Source organism: Protopterus annectens, chromosome 9.part0 (assembly GCF_019279795.1).
Source record: "Protopterus annectens isolate FY-2018-M chromosome 9.part0, PAN1.0, whole genome shotgun sequence".
In the NCBI taxonomy this organism is placed as follows: Eukaryota; Metazoa; Chordata; order Ceratodontiformes; family Protopteridae; genus Protopterus; species Protopterus annectens.
Window position 1 is genome coordinate 1,336,954,749 of NC_056743.1, and position 17,608 is coordinate 1,336,972,356.

At 39.8% G+C, this 17,608-nt stretch overlaps 1 protein-coding gene across 3 annotated transcripts in view; it reads left to right on the forward strand.

Moving 5' to 3' along the window:
- The first annotated feature begins 290 nt into the window (after positions 1-290).
- BAG4 (BAG cochaperone 4) overlaps positions 291-17,608 on the forward strand; it is a 262,206-nt gene continuing 244,888 nt past the window's right edge. For all 3 annotated transcript variants that reach the window (XM_044084312.1, XM_044084310.1, XM_044084311.1), the window contains exon 1: positions 291-706. In XM_044084312.1, the coding sequence (XP_043940247.1) occupies positions 533-706 (174 nt within the window). In that variant the 5' untranslated portion in view covers positions 291-532. The remainder of the gene's footprint in view (positions 707-17,608) is intronic.

Here is a 17,608-nt window from a genome sequence, read left to right on the forward strand (position 1 = left end):
TAGAAAGAAAAAAAGTGATCGCTCGATATGCTTACTATCATTTTCTAAATGTCGACAGTTAGTAACCGCGATAACTCCAGCTACGAGGAAAAACCTTACGTATGCTTTTTAAATACTTAGCAAATATAATGACTCTTAACACATCCTAGCTCATATAATACCCGTTCTTTAATCAACGAAGGGCTGGCTTCCGGTCTAAAGTATGTAATATTTAGGTGGGATTGCCCTTTACTGCCGCTCTTCTGATTGGGCTATGAGCATAGGCGGATCTTCCCAATTCTAAGATTCGGCAAGGCCACAAGTCAAGTTCCGCTCCATGACGTCATTAGTATTTTGTCCGAACCGGTCGTTTGGAGAGGGACCTTGGAAATACTGCTTGTTGAAGTAATGTGCAGAATTTCGGGTAGTGATAGCAGCAAAATCGGGTTCTGAGGTGAAAATATCGGGAATCAAAACTTGAATCCAGTGACCAAGAGTGTTGCCTTTGACGAAATCATATTTTTGTTGTGTGCCCTGCTGTGGTGGAGACAGCATGGCCAGCAACGGATACCTCAGTGGAGAGGTGCATGGTAGTGGAGTAGTCGGATCTGGAGGAAGTGGCCCAAATTGGGGAGTGCATTCAGATCAACGAGGCACTGGACCTGGGTGGCATTATTACGGGAATCCTGCCTGGCTTGATGCCAGTAGCAGCGGTAGTGGCACTCAGGTAATGAATGCAGACACACGTCTACAATAACCCGGTAGTGTACACGGATGGAGGGAGGGACGGAAAGAAAGAGATGCGCTATGGTTAGATAGGTATCCTGCCAGGGAAACTGGTAGGGGCAGCGAGAAATAAACAGTTAAGAGAGAAATCGAAAATGCATGCACATATTTTCATTTCGCCTTTGTGCTAGATAAAACCTACATACCACTTACTTAACCAGGCATCATGTGGTGAGGTACAGCAGTTTCAGCACATGCATTGCAGAATGAAAAAACAAAAGGCAGGAGTGTCATATGCATACACAACGCTTATTCAGTGCCATATGGGACTGCAGCTCAGGTGTACAAGTCTAGAGCCACGTCAGTTAGTGCAGAGCTTGTGAAGTATATTTAAATTGCCTAAATGAAACAGCTATTTATTGTATGTTGTTATTTAACGGTATGAAATCTGTAAGGTATGCAGAGAGGGCGGGACATAGATCCTCTCTACCTGTTATCCCAAGTCCGTGACAAAAGTGTTGGTAGACTGTGATATAGGGCCATAGTGAAAAGCAATATGGAATGAACAGTACACTGATGCTTACGATGTAGCATAAATGGTAAAGAATTTGTCTTTTAAATTGGAATTAACCGTGCCTGTTTTAGAATGTTGTCTTTTCCGTGAATAAATACCGCTCTTAAAACCTGAAATTGTCTGAGATTGGTACAGCTCTACCTGTCTTTTTTACAAAACTAAATTCATACCTACTTACAGATCTCTTACCATAGATGCTTACGGAATAACCATACATGTTATTTAAGCATTTGTCACATTGTTCAGCTCTGCAATTCCAACACATTGTTCATATTTCCATTAATGATTTAAATCAAGTATTGAGATATATATATATATATATATATATATATATATATATATATATATATATATATCTATAGAACCAGCTCAGCACATTCTCATTCCATTGCATCCTTATGAACATATGCCTCAAATTCCATGTCTAGCAAATCAAGGTAACCAAGCAGGTAAATAATAATACAACTTCAGATGGATTAAATGGCCGCAGCCATGTGTTTATTGCCAATCATTGTCAATTACTTTTTCTCTAATAGAAGCCAATTATTATGAAATGTGCGCAAGGCAGGAATATCAGGGAGGCCATTTATTTCTTTCATAGCATTCCCCTAAACCAACAGGACAACAGACAGCACTGTCGATATCCGGTCCCCAAATTTCCAATGCCACCACTACTGGGAAGAATTCCATATCTGCGATTGAAATGTCTACCCTGTTTTTCACTCGAGTCGGCCAGGACATGCTGAACCAGTGATCTTGAAAATAACCCCCAAAGCCAATTCCCCCCCGCTGCATCTGTAAACAACCGAGCAGGAGGTAGATGGTCTCTCTCCTGCCAAATTGCTATCCCATTGTAGTCTGATAAGAAACCACCACACACCTAGATCCTCCTTCATACCTTGTGTGATCCTAATCCAGTGGTGTGGCTTTGTGCACCCTGACCCCTTAGCAGCTAAGCGCCTCATAAATGAGCGCCCTACAGGAATCACTTTGTATGCAAAATTCATTAACCCTACTAATTCTTGTAACTGTTTAAGGGTTATCTTATTCTGTATTAGCACTCGACTTGAGTAGCTGTAATTTCTGCACTTTGTCAATAGGAAGCCTGCACTGACCATTCAAGCTATCAATCTCTATACCCAGGAAAGCCTATCTGTTCGTCGGGCCCTCTGTTTTATCCATTGCTAGCGGCACCCTTAACTCCTTGCAAATCTGTTGAAATGTATCCAATGCTTGTTGACATTCCTCTATGTCCTCCTTTCCAATGAATAGAAAGTCATCCAAATAATGAACAACTCTGTCTTTCCCTACCCGCTGAGCCACCAACCAGTGTAAGAAGGAACTGAATTTCTCAAAAGTGGCACATGCTATTGAACAACCCATAGGCCTGCATTTATCCATGTAATATTGGCCTTCAAATGCCAAAACTAACCACTCTTGGTCTTTAGAAGCAATGGGTAAAAGTCTGAAAGCAGACTCTGTCAGCTTTTGCCATAAGGGCCCCTCTTCCCTTCACCTTGACTTTCTTAACTGCTTCATCAAAGGAAGCATAATGCATTGATGTCCCTATCCCATTTATGTAATCATTTACCGAATTCCTCTGCAGATAGGATAAGTGGTGAATGAGCCGAAATTCACCTGGCTTCTTTTTGGGTACTACACCAATAGGAGAAACCTTAAATGCTCTTCTTGGTGGGCATGGAAATGGGCCTGCCCGCTTCCAATTCTTTATTTATCTTTGCTCTAACTATGTCCGGATGCTCTTCTGCTGACTTCAAGTTCTTGACCCAAGCCCCTTGCTTCCTGCCTTTTGCTGGTATCCTGAAGCCTTTGGTGAACCCCTCTTCTAGTAATGCTGCTGCTTCTCTTTCTGGATACGCTTTGAGCCATTCCCTTAAAATATCCCCTTTTACCGGCGTTGGGAGATGGAACTGCGTACCCTTTAAAGGTGGTGGTTGAGTAAAAACTTTTGTTCTGGGGGCTTGAGAGACGAAAACTAGCCTTGGCTGGGTGGTTTACCTTACCACAAGCCATGCATTGATGCCTAAATCTACACTGAAGTTGATGTCGACACTGACCGAAGTTGTACTGACAACACTTCCCAGCACCCCCGTCTGTTCTGTCCCATTGGTTGTCTGCTGTTAAACCAAACTTATAAGTGTTATACCCATTTTGATTAACCGGAAAACCACAATTTGTTGTTGCTGCATCTCCGCTTGTATCTAGCCAGCACAAAAGCCCCAAATCCATCCATGCCCAAGACCTCTCTGGGTATGACTGCCTCATCCTTTTGTAGTCCTCATTATACCTCAACCATCTGTGGCCCCCTTGAGCAAAGCGCATCGTGGTTACCCTATTAAAGTGCGTCCACATGTCTTTTGCTTTGACATCTATCACCTAAAATTTGAGCATAAATAGAGTAACCAATCGCCCAGTTTTCCCATGTTCTTACTTGTAACCTCCTTTTTTTGGCTACTGAACATTCAACCCTGCCATCTTTATCTCTTTCCTTTTCTTCATCCTCCCTGTTCAACAATGAAAATATATCCACGTATTCCCCACTTGCAATCTGCTGTTTCACTTTTTCACTTAAATGAAATCCTAGTGGCAAGTCTAACGTAACTGCACCACAGTACTTAACTAGCTCCGAGTCTCCCCTCCCCCCTTCCAGTACAGTCTGGCCATTGTCCCCTTGTCACATTACTTTTTTATCATCCTGTTTACCTTTGAGTTGTGCTAACAAGGCTCCCATTTGGTCTAAAAGTGCATTGTTAGTTTGGGGACACCCAACTCCAGCCATGGAGCCCCCCCCCACTGTTATGGCTGACTCAGAGTCCTCTGCTGTCTGCATGTTGTCAAGCCCAACCATGTCCCTCACAGTATCTTGACACTGTGAACTCATTTGATTAACCTTGCAGTGTTCTCCAGGCAAAGATTCATAGTACATTAATTCCTCATCTAATATACCTTGGCTTTGTAACCACTGCAAACACTTCTGATCCATAATAGGCATATTCTTACCTTCCCTCTTGCGCTTTTTGCAGTGCTTCTTCTTATCCTTATGCTTCTGAGCATTTCCAGCATTCCTGTCCTGACCATCCTCTTTCCCGTTACCTCCGACTAACATTTGGGATCCTGAGCTGGGTCCTACTTGGGGGTCAGGGGGCAGGTTAAACGTTAACTGCTTGAGGCACCTGCCCTGACCCTACTATCTGGTGAAACAGATCCTCCCACCATGATCTCCCTTTTATGCTCAACAAGGTCTGCATTTGTGTTTGCATTTGAGGATCCATCTAATCAGTGAAAACAAAAAAACATGCACGTTAGCCTATGTAGGGTTTTTTTTTTATATAAATAGGAATGCGCTTGTTCCCAGCCTTTTCAGTCCTTCCTCTAGCCAGCCCATCCCACCTTACCCTCTTACCTATCCTGGCCCTACCTGACCCCCCACTGAAACCTGAGTCCGAGCTGACCTGCCTCAGACAAATGGCAGCTTGCTGTGATTTGGCTTGCTAGCTGTTGTTGGTGACATGCCTCATATTTGTGACACCTGTGAGGTATCCTGGGACAGCAACTATGCCCAAAGAAGATTATTAAAGGGATGTTTGTTTTTCTGTTGGACATTATGAGCAAAATTTGATCCATGTTAACTCGTAAGACATCCAGGTTCCACAACTTGGTGGTAAATGCATAAATTACTTAGTCTGTGTTCTTTAGCTGGATTTTGTAGCTAGTTCATAATAGTATTGTACTTTTATAATGTGGTCTGTAATTGAAATACAGGGAGACAAGTTTCATGTTTTTATGGTGCTCTAATAGTCGCTCAAAAATAATCAATACAGATGCACCCAGGAATAGGTTGAACTGTTAAAAGTTGGAATTGAAGCAAGGTGTAGTCGATGCCAATAAGGAGATGAAACAAATGCAAATCTGAGAAAAAAGATACTTGTTTTCCAACCAACAAAACGATAAACGCCACACAAATTCTGCAATAATATCTTCTTTATTGACCTAGGTTTCGTCCTTACGAACTTCTTCAGAATCTGTTAAAAGTTGTTGTTGTTCTTGTTCTTTCGGCTTTTCCCGGTTAGGGGTCGCCACAGCAGAACTCCGGTCTGCTAATGATTGGCAGTCTATTTTTACGGTGCCAGCCCGACGCCCAACCTTCAATGAAGGCATGCTTATTCACGCATGTCTTTCAAACGCCACTCAACCGCAGGGAGGACATGCAGACTTCACACAGTAACAGGCAAGACTTTTTGGTAGTTGCGTATTATCACAACGAGGCGTTCTAATCACGTTAGTTATGGTATTGACTCATTTCTCAATAACATAAATAACGTGATAGCTAGAATGCCTGGTTGAAGTACCCTTCCTTCTTCTCTGCTGCCAGGACAGGGCTTACCTTCTGCACTTTCCTTGTCGCGTTGGAGAATGAAATGTGTCTTAATTTAGCCAGTCTTGGGCTGCAGCCTTCACTTTAGCTGTAGGAAGTGGTCTTGTGCTTTTTTTTTTTTTTTTTTTTTTTTTTTAGTGGTTTTCTTCTTTTTACCTTGGGTCACTTTGCCGCAATGTGCCCAGGACATGCTGAGCTGGGTTACTTTTGATGCTTTGGTCCTGTTGGTACTTAAGGATCTGTTTCCCAATTGTAATTGGGTTCACTGTTTTGCAAAGTCATTGAAAGACCATGCATTCTCGCAATCATCATACATGTTCCCTAGGGCTTAAGCCAGAAATATCCATGTATGTAAATTATTAAACATTTTAGCTGTGATGAGAGGGAAGGAAAGCTCAGACAGGGCCGTGGAGAAGTACATAAAAAGTTTGTGAACTCTGAAAGTACCAGGTGTGACTGTGGAGCAAAGGTATTGTTGGGTATTAGGGTCAGAGACATTTTGTTTTGCTGACTGCTCAGATTCAGTAAGGACAGACAGATATTATGCTATGTGGGTTTTTGTTTTGATGACTATTCCAGCGTGCATAGACTATGCAGCAAAGAAGGAGTGAGTTTCATACGCTGTTGTCTGTTTTGGCTTCCCTAATGTGGTAAATATGCTTGTATACTCTCTCCCTTAGTTTACGCTCAGTCTTGCCGATGTAAAAACCCGTACAAGACTGTCAGGAAGCGAGGTAAACAACCATAGTGGAATTGCAATTAAATCTGCCCTTACAAGCAAAGTTTTCATCCAGGATGTTAAATCGGCTACCTGTTTGCATAAACCTGCAATAAGAGCAGGCTTTGCATTTGTACATACCTGGAATACGTATCATCTTTGGGGGTGGCAGTTCCAAGAGGTTTTTCAAGTTAATCCTCCTCTTGTAAACTACATTTGGTGCAGGTCCAAATTTAATAAATTCTTTGTCTAGTTGGAAAATATTCCAGTTCTTTTGCAAAATCTGTCTGTTTTCACCATCTGAACTAAATGTAGTAATGAAGGCATACCTATAATCGACCCTTAGGTTACTTTCACCTCCAAACAGGTACCCTATCATCAATACTAATCCCCTGATTGCTGTTGTCTAAAATGGCTTTAAAATGGCCATTTGTCCTTTTATTTTGAACTTCCACAAATTGGTTGCTCAACATGTCTACAGTGTATCGTCTGTTTGTGAACATTTGCAATAACAATCTACACTCCTTCTCAAAGTCAATGGCAGTAGTACACATTCTTGCGGCCCTCACCAGTTGTCCCTTTACTACGGACCTTTTTTGATGTTGGGGGTGGGCACTACTGTAATGGAGGAAGGAGTTACAGTAAGTGCCCTTCCAATGTATTTTGGCTGAATACTGTTTGTTGGCGGTATCCTTCCTTAATTCTACATCAAAAAAGCTATTCTTTCAGTATGAAATACGTGGGTGAATACCAGAAAATCCGTCGTGTTGTTGCAGTATATCATAAATTCCTTAAACGTACTTTCTTCTCCCTTAAAGATAAAAAAAAAAATATCGTCCAAAAATCCGGTAGAGTAATGAATCTCACCCTTAAATCTATTTATGGTGTTCTGCACAGATTGGTCCTCCCAAAAGGCAATTACTAAGTTAGCAAAACTGCCTCCATTGCCACCCCACTGTTCTGTAAATAAAACTGGCCGTTGAACAGAAAGAAATTGTTGGACAAAATTATGTCCAACAGTTCTGTTATTAGGCCAATTTCAGATGCAGGTGCCTCTCTTTTTACTAATACCATTGCAAATGTGGCAGAGACCTTCAGGTGTCATATAGGAGGGCCAGAAAAATCATAATTATTTATTTTAAGCAATAACTGTTGAGTAAATTTTACACCTCATATAATTTGTTATGAGGGATATTTGTGTAGAGTTTATTCACTGCTGCGGGTATGTGTGTGCTTGTTTGTCTAGCTGTATGTATATCTGTGTATAATGTGTTTGTGTTTATATGTATGCTTATGAACAGAAAGCGAGTGCTTGAAGTGGTTGGAAATATGATCATACATGTTTTTTTTGTGTGTGGAGGAGATATCAAAACAGGTGTATTTTGATAAAAGATTTTTTAGATCCATCTGTGTTTGTGGTCATGAGTGAACATAAGTGACTTGAGGTTTAAAACTAAAGTAAGGCAAGGTAGGGGATAGATTCAGTATTGTGCTAATATATGTTAGGTGTGCCTGAGTGTCTTGTGTAGTGGTGGCGTTTTGAAAAGTATTTTCTAAGGTATGGTGTTGGCTATAAGGTTAGAGAAAAGGTTAGGGTTAGCACATATTAGTAATGTGGTGTCAGGGAGAGCACCTTACTTTGCAAAAACTCATTCTGGAATATTTCTACTACTACTGCTACGACAAGTGTGTCTGCATTTTTCATTGACTGGAAAAGAAAGCTGGTTCATTTTTTTGATTAATTTTTTTTTAATAAGTTGAGTTTTGATCATTAATGTTAATTTACCTTGTAGTCAAACTTTAGTGCATTTGACATACAGCCATTCATATATGTATATCCATGTACAATTACATATAGAGGTTCATAGGTGTATACTAGGCTAACAACCACAGGGGCCTTTTTAAGCCTAGCCATGCTTCCCAAATGTATCTGACAACCTTTGGTACCCTAAAGTGATTTTAAGGGATGTTTGTGACTTTGGCACCGATAATTTGTCTGCATTAGATCCTCTTGTGATATGTTTGTGTCATGGGGAAAGTCTATGATGGCTCCCAATTTGCAGTCATCTGTGAACTTGGTCAGCCAAAGGCCCCTGACATTATTTTTTACCTCTGAGAAGTAGATGCCAAATACGAGTAGTCCCATCACGGAGCCCTGATTTGGCACCTATGTCTTGGATGTAAAAGCTAATGTCAGTGCCATTTGGCTAACCAAGTTCACAGATGACTGCAGACTGAGAGCTATCATAGATTCCCCCCTCATGACAGAGACTTCTTACAAGAGGGTTTAACACAGACTGGTGTCAAAGTCATGCATTAAAACTCAATGTCAAGAAATTCATTATATTGCTTTTTGGGAAAACTGCCATGCAGGCTGATTACTCCATTGATGACAACCCTAAGAGTTGACACGGTAGTCGAGGATGTAGGAGCATAACTAGAGAGTAATCTGGCCTTTGACCAGCATGTGGCCAAGGTAGTAAGAAAATCATTATTTTGCCCAGATTATAAGGAAGGGCATGGCATCCAGGTTCAGGGAAGTCATAGTGCCACTTTATTCGTCCCTTATCAGACACATCATTGAACGTAATGCCATTTTTGGCATGTACCTAACCAGGCATTTGGAATGCCCACAAAGGCTCCTTTTCAGGAAAAACCAGGGTATAAACTGCATAATTATATAAGGATTGTCTTAAAGCTCTGTCTGTATACTCTATCTCCTACAGGTTACTGATAGGTGATCTATCCCTGGCATACAAGGCATCTTTGGAGGCAGCTCTGATTGACCTTTTGCACATCCGCAAAACAAACAGCATCAGAACCACTAGATCTAAGGATTTAAATTTTGGTTGTGACATAAGACATGGTGGGACAAGTATGTGTCACAGAGGATCCCAAGGCTCTGGAACAGGTTCTCCATCCATTTTAAGCAGAGTCTGTCTGTAACCCTATCTAAGCATAACTTTGACCACTGAATGGGAAATCGGAAATTTGCCCCAGGTCTGGTCCCTTTGTGTCTGATATTTTGGGCATTACTGTGTGCATGCCTCTAACGTACCGCTCCTCCACATAACCTTTAGAAACTTCCTAACTAACATACGTCATCCTAATAAACACCCATGGTACGTAGGGACACAATTCAATTGGATTACATGGCTAGGCTTATAAAGACCCTGGTAGCCATTAGCCTAGTATGTACCTATGAATCTATGTAGGCTTGAGCTTAGGTGGACAGCAGCTGTTAATAACCTACTTTCTCTGGTTAAGGATTTGATTCCTCAACCTCCATTTACCTAATTATGGGATTATGAGCAACTCACTTAATCAGATAGGGCTCTTTGACTTCACCCTAATTTCTTAGTGATATGTAGTCATTAAGTCCATCAGTAATTACATGTCAAAACGTCTGTGGCCTTTCTTCTTTGTTTATTAGTAAAAGGAAATGACAAATCAGGAGACCCAGCACACTGCAAAGATTCCCTGTTCATTTCGACAGAAGGACAAACAGCACAGTTTCCTAAGCTATGAGAACAACACATAGGTTGCAAATGAATGAGAGAAAAGAAAGGAAAAAAAATACATTACATTTTTAACTGTTCCATGTAGCCTGGTGTTAGTCTTGGTTTCACAGTAACAGCCAGCATTCGCAAAGAAGAGAGCAGAAAACCATAAATATTGATGTGTATTATAGAAGAATAGAAAATCTGTGTTCTTATGTAAATAGAGAGTACTTGTTTGCATATATCAAATACAAAACAAGCTTATATTAATTTAACTAACTAGCAATTTTTCATCTAATATCTCTTAATAGCAATCATATCCATACTAATATAGTTATTGAACTAATATACATTTGGCCCCTGTATTAACAGTCCATGTCTTCTCTTTATTACATAAAAGCTTAGACAAACATGTATTTGATGAAAGAGGACTAGCTGCCACACTGACTTCAGTAAATTTAAAGACGTCATTTTGATGGGAGATTAGTATTAAGTGTGATGAAGCCCTTTCCTTAAGTATGGAAAGTGTATGCCCTGTATGAAAAGATCCACATGTGTATTGTGCCAGATATGTTACCCATGAGGTAGCGCATGTGACCAGCATCCTGATATTGAAATACCTAAAAGAATTTCATAGTTGCGAAGTTCTTAAATGAACTTGCAACTAAAACATGTTCCACAGGTTTTACTGGCTACATTAGTTTGTACTGGTAACTGGAATCCTGATTATATTCCCTTTTAAAGTAACTGGACCATTGCCTTTGCTTCCCTATGAATGAACCAGAACAAAATATTCTCTCCCTCCCCTTTTTTTTCTAAACCCATACTCTTCTAGCTATCAGAAGTTTGAATTTAATGTTTTTGTAGCATATGTTTGGGATGACAGCTATCAGGAATGCATTAATTTACTTGTTTTAAGAATGGTTTCCTATAATTTGTAGTAGTGACAGTCATGTAACAGCTTATCACATCAAGAAAATCAGTTGTGACTAATTCCAGTCTAACATTTAAAGATAATGTCAATAAAATTTGAGTTGAAATGATCTATAAATTATGGCAGAACAGACTATTTACACTTCCAAATTAACCAGATGTCCGGGTATCTGTGTCAGATGTCTGTTCTACTCAAAAATAATTGTTGCTATCATAAATGAATGGGGCCTCAAGTAAATAAATCTGCATGCATCGGAGCAAAGACTGCAACCACTGCTGTACTCCTAACTTTCAAACAGCTAACTGTAAGGAAGTCTTAAGATGTAAAACATGGACAGCTTTAACCAGAAAGGCCTGTAACTGCTGTCATGCAGAGTGACTGTACAGAGAGAACTAGCATCAAGGGGGTATTCAGAAACTCACAGCATATTGCACAATCCCAATTCAGGCAAGACTGTACAATGTGTTATGAGAGAGCAAAACTGCAGTAGTGTTGTAGTACTATGAAAGTTCTGGCCATGCTCTGCCCCAAAGCATACTGATCAGAATAGCATACTAGAGCAATTCAAAGATAAGCTGTACTGATCTAATTTATGCATAACAGTGAAGACCGAGTGTGAAGGTTTTGTGTGTGGGGGGGTGCACACTTGGGGACATGACTGAGACTCTCTGGGGCTTTGTGTGTGTCTGTAGGGACCTGCACTGAGGAAACATGATGCATTGTTTCAGCTGCTTTAAGTGTTTAATTCAGAGAAATGCAAAAGAATCGCTAATTAGCTTTTGCCAAGTGTGACTCATTCTTGTGTCTGAATTACTTATCACTGTACCACTTGTAGAGCTCACCAATGAAGCCCTTGTACCATAACTGTGATTTTGAATACCCACCAAGAGCACAAAGATAACATTCCCAATCACTGTTAATATCCAGTATTAAATTTGTAAGGTGCTTTGCATGTTTATTCACAGACTGAATTAGAGACAATAACTGCTTGAATATTCTACAAACTGTAATCTGTGTGGGCAGGATCCCATAAGTGACATTCTAGGTGGCCAGGGTGGTTGTTTCTACCCTTATGGACTTAAAGAAAGATGTAAGAAATCTGTGGTTATGTTCAAAACTATTAAGTCATTTTAAGGGATTATGAATTCACATTGTTCACAGGGTTCCACTTCATATCCTCGAATTTCAAATCATCGAGACCAAATCGTCGAAAACTCATAACATTGAATCTCAAATCATTGAAAATTATAAAGCAGCTAGAAATAACATCCCACAGAGATTTTACTAAGTTTATGTAGGGGGGCAACCCACCCTGCACCCCCCCCATACATTAAGTATACCAACTCCAAGGTCGCACTACAGTGGGGGGAAAAGGTAATTTCCTACCCCACTGTAGTGCAACTACGGAGTTGGTATATTTAATGTACGGGGGGTGCAGGGGGGCTTGCCCCCCTGCATAAATGTAGTAAACAGTGCCTGGGATGCTATTTCTAGCTGCTTTATAGTATTCAATGATTTGAGATTCAATGTTATGAGTTTTCGACAATTTGATCTTTCGACAATTTGGTCTCGATGATTTGATGATATGAAGTGGAATCGTTCACAGTCGTTAAAAATGCATCAATTTCTGCTTTAACTTTGAGTGGTGGAATCAAATGGCAGTTTGCAATAAAAAGAATTATTTGATAACTGTGCATGTACCTCCCCATAATTTGTCCTGTACTGCCATCCCACCTCCCTTATCAACCTATATGACAAGTGACCGATCATTCCTTAGTTTATGTAATAATTTCTTTCAAATCGTTTAAAGATAACCCCACTCTAACCTGTTGGAGGGAATTTAAAATGAATTAAATCAAAATGATCAAGTTCAGTATTCTACAGAATGATTTCAAAACGTTAGCAGTTTGATATTTGGAAACCTGAAATTTATTCAAAGCTTTTATAACTTTGTTCAAACAGTGATCACAGTCATTAACAGGATAACTCGAAATATTAATCACTGAAATATTAATTTCACTAATACAGCCATTTATTTGGCAGTTCTAATGTTCTGGAAACTTAGTTGTTCTGGTGGGTTACTGGGCTTTAAAGGAGAACTACTACATTAGAATTATTGCACTTAGATGCTTGGTATAAATCTCCCAAGTCAGAGTCAGACTATAGATCCCTGTTGATTATGATGGACTTTCCCTCTGTAGTCAGATTATCCGATGAGGATGAATCTCCAACTGAATTTTTCTCTTACTTTAATAGCGCCCTTTCTGTCAATTTTCATCCAAATTGATGCAAACAAAATATTTCTGTTTTTCTGCAAAGTAAATTTGTTATCCATTTTATAATCATTGACATTCTTAACATGCTTTTTACATGTTCTCTCCTGCAGATCTACATCTGTCTTGGTGATAGTTACATTTAAGCAAATGTTTCTATGACAAATTGCTGAACCTCCAAGAAAGAGTCACTAACCAGTTTACTGTCCCTACCAATTGCCATTTATAATAATACAATAAAGCCTTTAAAAAAATTGTAAACTCCATATATTGCATAATGTGGCAATGTTCATGATTTTTTTTATTTCTTAGCATAATAGACTGTACATTGTGTGTGTCATATTTGTCATTTTTATTACACTTCTGGTGTCTCCTCATACTTTATTGTGTCCAGTATATAATACTGTGGAATTGTAAGTGTGTGTATGTATTAATTTCATCTTTACTGCTGTTTTGTTTATCTAACTCTCTGGAGCTTTTCTCCCTGGGCCTCTGCTGAAAATGGGTATCTGTTATGCATTTGGACTTTCCCTGTAAACAAATGTCAGTAAATTAAAGTATTTGTTGCACCTACTCCTAGTTTTATAAGTAGTCTTAAGCACCTTTCTATGTACTATTTTATCAACCAAAGCCTCCAAATGACAGTTTTCAGCTGTTTGGACACTTTTGTGATTCTGTCAAATGACTCGTGTATGCTATTAAGTGATGTCGCAACAAGAAGTTTTACAGACAGTAGAAGCAGAGTCTGCAAGTTTGGAGGCCTTGAGTGATTAAAAAAATAATTGTAGATCATCCTTGGTATATAGCAAGGTGGTGAAGATATTTTGCAGATGGAGTGGGATAGCCATAATAACTCAAAATACTCAGTTTATTTAGAGTCCAAAAATATAAGCAGGAACAGTTCCGTCACTCGAGTAATGCAAAGCACCCTGCTGTAGAATGTGGCGCTGGGTATTGTCAGGTGAGCATGATCAGTGGCACATCAGTTTACAAGAAAGTAAATCAATCAGCATGCTAAGTGTCATCGCTTTACTAACTTCAACTTGATTAACAAACAGCAAGCCAGTTTCACTGTTGAACAGATGTCTTAACTGTATACATGTTAAGCATCTTAACCCACTTTTACTTTTGCAGTCCCTTCGCACGATTAATAACCTTAACATAATTCCACCCTCCTTTAGTTACCACTGCTCTTTTACATTCTCTTCAATTTAGGTTGGGGTATCTGTTTACCTGTAATCACCTTCAGGTCCAAATTACAGAACAGCATTTCATCATTACTAAATGATCTAAAAATATGTCCTGGAACAACATCCTGTCAGAAAGCAACCCAGAGACTGTACCCACATCATGCACCAACAAACTATTACAACTCCAAGACAAGCATTTCCCCAATGTTACCAGCAAGGGTGCTGCTATGTTAGTGGAAGATTATTCCAGAGGCACGGGATACATTGAGATATGAATCTGTCATGCCAACATGTCTTATATGTTGATGATGAAGGTTTACTTCCCTTAATCTGGTATCTGAGAAACTACTTGTTCTCTGAATGAATAGAAGGGCAGACAGGATTGGTATGGTGAGAGGCTGATCCCCACAGAGGAGTTTGTAAGAAGCCGAGTCTAGAAAGACAGGGCTGCCAGTATGTCTTGATAACTAAGATTTTTTGATGCTCCTGACGTTTTTAGTTAAGAATCTCTGAGTGATATATTTAGACAAATACATGCCAAAAGGGGCATTATGTTCAATAATTGGTCTGATACAATACGATTAAAGGGTAATCAAGACAACTTTGGATCTAGAGGAAATGCCTTTGGAAACTTATGAGCCATATAGAAGGCTTTCCTAACGACTAGAGATGTGATGGTCAAAGCTAAGGACTTATCAGCAGAGTGCCTTGATCTCTTACAACAGTGTCTGTTTACATTGGTACGTCACCTCTACAATGTGGGAGAATGTTTTGTTTACTAAAGTCAACCATACTACATTTTTTTTCATATTTACTTTAAGACCATTGCCCATGTACCATGGGCAAGCCCATGTTGGAACAGTTGTGAGTCAATGGAAGTTCTAACGATTTCCGATTTTACAGTTGAATGCAAATTTAGATAGACACAGGCCAGGGACGTTTGCTTGATCTGAGAAATAGATGCCAAGTAGGAGAGAGCCAACATTTGAGCTTTTTGTTGCACCACTGGTAACATTTTTCTTTTAGAAATGTCTAATTTGAAACTAACCACATGGGCTCTGTCAACCAGTTAACTACCCACCGCACAACATAAGGATTTATATACAGATTTACAAGTTTATATGCCTGCATCAGGAATAGTATTAAAGGCCTTGACCAGGTCCAGATATACTGTATGTACTGTGTACCCACTATCTAGTGCTTTGGAGACATTTTGAAAGAAATTTTAATGAGGCTAAAGAGGCAGTCTTTTGGGTTGGGGATTTTGATAGTGGTATAGTCATGATTATGTTACAGAAATGTAAACCCATCTCCTCCACGAGTGGTAAAGATGTTGGAGTGACGCAATCAGCCCCAGTTTGTTGGTGTAGAGATTGTACAACATTGGTGGTCTAGGGGTCCAGTTAAACCTACCTGGAACTGAAAGAGCTGACTGAGTGTGAGAACTGAGCAGCCAATGGCCAACTCGCATGTCGCAGGAGAGGAGGAATGTTTGCCAAGTCTGCGTGAAGAGACCATGTTGAAAAATTGCGTGGAGGAATAAGACACAGTTGCGTTGTGTGTTTGACATATGGACATGGCAGAATAGGAACAACTCACTGAAATAGTAGCAGTAGTGGAAAAAAATCCTCACAAGTTGCAAATTATGGTAATCAAGTCATTTCTCCTATTAATCGCATGATAAATGTGATCCTGTGTGGGATGTTACTTTTGGTAGAATGTGCTGAATAATCGGGTCAGTAGGATATTGAGGCAGTGGGCCTAAATAGACAAGTGGTCAGGGATAGAAAGTTTCATTGAGACAGTTTATCCCATAAATGTAATGTTGCTTACCTTTTTAAAGTTTTGAGTACCTACATACTCACTGCTGTTTTTTAAACACCTTTATTGAATTATCACCTGTGACATAGGAGAAACTTCCATTAATATCTCATCCCAATCTTTACTGACCTCTTCTGATTTATTTCTGTAGTCATTGTGCAATATTTCATATGCCCTACTAATTATTCCTTTTCTGTTCTAGATAACGAACTCAATCAGTGTAGGCCTTTCATGTAGGATTTCCCTTTCCCTTTCTGTTTGTCTATTTATCTATATTCTGATATCAATCACTGATAGGGAAGGCAGTCACTAGCCTGTCATTCCAATGTCTTCCTCACCTCTTTCCATTCTGTTACCTTGTCTTCTCTTATTATTTGTTCCCAATATCATGCTTTGCCCGCTTCCTCCAGTAAATTCCAGCTCCCTCTTGTCTCTTCTTTATACTCCTAATTGCAGTCATCCCAACTGGCAGAATCTGCTTTCTCCGTTCCCATGTTGGCTTAGATTTTGGTATACTCTCTGCTACTTTATGAATATCATATTGTGTGTGACTATTATTCTCCTTAAGGATCTGTGTCCAGGATCCCTTTCTTTCCTTATTTCTTGAATTACTCCCCCGCTTCATCATCATCATCATCCCTTTCCACTTGAATTGTAGCTTTCTGCTTGTGTTGTGCATAAGAACCTTAACTCTGTAGTTCTAAACTGGTCCCTTCAAATCCTAAACCTCCTTGTTCTGTTGGAAGGATCAGCTTATCCCACTTGACTCTTGCCCTCTTTTCCTCCCAAATAAAATCCTTCATCTCTATTACTATCCACAACTTCTCCTCTGGTTAATAAAAATATGCCTGACGTGTACATCTAAAAGGACTAAAACATTTTTACTTCTCGTATCTTAGCTGTATCCATAGGCAATTTTCTCTTTATTTTTATATCATCTTTTTTTAGTATCTTCCCACATATCCTTAACTGCCATAACCAAATGGTTTCTCTGTTAAAGACGCAACCTATCAGAGAGGATACCTGCCTACAATGTCTTGTATATCCTTTTAATTATCCTTATTAATGTGTCAGGAAATGCATCTCTGCTTATAAAATTCCAGCTTACTTTCAATGCTTTCTCTGCATCAAGACCCACCAACAGTGGTGTTTCCTTACATTCTACTTCTGTCTGGATTTTTATTGCTCTAGTCTTCTTCTTCTTTTGGCTGCTCCCGTTAGGGGTCGCCACAGCAGATCATCTGTTTCCATTTCTTCCTGTCGTCTGCATCTTGCTCTGCCACACCTACCACCTGCATGTCCTCTCCACCACATCCATAAACCTTATCTTAGGCCTTCCTCTTTTCCTGTTACCTGGTAGCTTCATCCTTAGAATCTTTTTCCCAATATACTCAGCATCCCTCCTCAGCACATGTCCAAACCAAAGTAATCTTGCCTCTCTGGCTTTGTCTCCAAACCTTCCAACCTGGGCTGAAAAGCCCCGTTGCCCTTTTTCCC